Source organism: Coregonus lavaretus (genome assembly GCF_964263955.1).
Source record: "Coregonus lavaretus genome assembly, contig: HAP1_SCAFFOLD_637, whole genome shotgun sequence".
In the NCBI taxonomy this organism is placed as follows: Eukaryota; Metazoa; Chordata; class Actinopteri; order Salmoniformes; family Salmonidae; genus Coregonus; species Coregonus lavaretus.
In genome coordinates, this window is record NW_028166336.1 from 272,769 (window position 1) to 274,984 (window position 2,216).

General features: G+C 53.0%; 1 protein-coding gene across 1 annotated transcript; it reads left to right on the forward strand.

The window, feature by feature from the left end:
* Positions 1 to 379: 379 nt before the first annotated feature.
* Positions 380 to 1,567, forward strand: LOC311114859 (D(1) dopamine receptor-like; the record flags this gene model as incomplete). The annotated part of the gene is made up of 1 exon (XM_084190089.1): positions 380 to 1,567. The coding sequence occupies one exon, from the start codon at positions 380 to 382 to the stop codon at positions 1,565 to 1,567; it is 1,188 nt and encodes a 395-aa protein (XP_084046215.1).
* Positions 1,568 to 2,216: the final 649 nt, after the last annotated feature.

Genomic DNA, 2,216 nt, shown 5'->3' on the forward strand with positions numbered 1-2,216 from the left:
TCCACAGGACACATGGGATACAGCAGACAGAAGGACTCCTCTCACCCTGTACGGAGATCTAAAACCTCTACTATCCCTGTGGGATTATGTACAACCATCCACCTCTCCAGAACAAAGGATGTCAGAACAGATTCAGAGTCTGGAACAATGCCAACCCCAGAAAGAGGCTCCCTGGAATGTCTTTTACCTAACTGTTGTCTACTATCACGGGACACAAACAAACAACAAGACGTTATCAGAGATGTTTGTTTGGATGAAAGGGAAAAACCCTGAGGGCTTTCCTTCTGATGCGGCTCTTCTCTACATTATGAGCTGATTGAACCCCCCCCCCCTCCCCCACCCTACACACACGCACACACATCGTCCCTCCCCACCGATGATGGATCTGACGAATGACACCACGGTCATCACAGCCAGCGACGGGGGTGTCTTATTGGATGACTCCTCAACCCGCGTCCTGACTGGCTGTTTCCTCTCGCTGCTCATCCTCTCCACGTTGCTCGGCAACATCCTTGTGTGCGCCGCCGTCACCAAGTGCCGTCACCTGCGTTCCAAAGTCACCAACTTCTTTGTGATTTCGTTGGCCGTCTCCGACCTCCTGGTCGCTGTCCTGGTGATGCCGTGGAAGGCCGTGACGGAGGTTGCAGGGTTCTGGCCATTTGGCTCGTTCTGCGACACCTGGGTGGCGTTCGACATCATGTGCTCCACGGCGTCCATCTTGAACCTGTGTGTGATCAGCGTGGACCGTTACTGGGCGATATCCAGCCCGTTCCGCTATGAGAGGAAGATGACTCCTAAAGTGGCGTTCGTGATGATCAGCGTGGCCTGGACGCTCTCCGTCCTCATCTCCTTCATCCCCGTCCAGCTCAACTGGCACAAAGCCCAGACCTTTACCTCTACCTCCATCACTACCTCCACAACCACCCCCTACAGCCTCCAGGCCTCCCCAGACTCCTCTAACCCTGTTGGGGATAACAACACACATCAGGCCCCCCGGGACTGGGACAACTGTCACTTCAGCCTGAACCGGACCTACGCCATCTTCACCTCTCTGATCAGCTTCTATATCCCAGTGATCATCATGGTGGCCACCTACACCCAGATCTACCGCATCACCCACCGTCAGATCAGATGCATCGCCACCCTAGAACGGGCCGCAGAGAGCGTCAAGAACCGACACAACAGCTTGGGTGGAGGCGGTGGAGGATCCAGCATATCCGAATCAGAGAGCTCGTTCAAGATGACGTTCAAACGGGAGACAAAGGTCCTGAAGACGCTGACTCTGATCGTGGGCGTGTTCGTGTGCTGCTGGCTGCCCTTCTTCGTCCTGAACTGCATGGTGCCGTTCTGTGAGCTGTCGCCCCCCGGTGGCGTGGCCTCCTTCACCTGTATCAGCCCCACTATGTTTGATGTGTTTGTGTGGTTGGGCTGGGCCAACTCTTCTCTCAACCCCATCATATATGCCTTCAACCCAGACTTCCGCAAGGCGTTCTCTATCCTCCTGGGCTGCCACAGACTCTGTCCTGGAGATCACGGGATGGACACGTTCTGTCTCAATAAGAAATGAGCTCAGAGCCTCAGAACTCCCACTGGTAGTACAACATCTGCTGAGACACTGGTCTCAGAAGAGGATCTACAGGACCGGCTGTCATGGAACAACAGAGAACTATGGCATGCCATCATCTGGTACATTGTATCGCCATAAGCAAGCAGAGGAAGCACTACAACCTTGGTGTAAAAAGGTTTGATGTTGTCATTGAGGGTTCCGCCACCTAACATGCAGTTTGATCTGAAATGGCACTGCAATGAGAGATGAGTGACCCTTTGCAGTGTCCCTGACTGTGCAGTGAATGCGGTAAGTCTAGTGACACAGTGTCTCTGTAGAGTAGATACTACAGTGAGTCAGGGCCTCAGACTGGGCTCTGATCCAGTGATCCAGTGTCTCTGTGGGCTGTCCAGTGATCCAGTGATCTAGTAGACATGAAAAAGGGTGAAGGATTTGATATTATGACTGTGTGTGACAGAGTACAGGAAGAGTGGTGCTAACGATTCTCTGAGACTGATAATCCACAGACTGGGCTGGCAACACGCACACACACGCACGCACGCACGCACGCACGCACGCACACACACACACACACACACACACACACACACTGACCGCTACAGATCTCAAACGTCATAGAGTTTTAAGACTCAAACCAAATCATATTTAT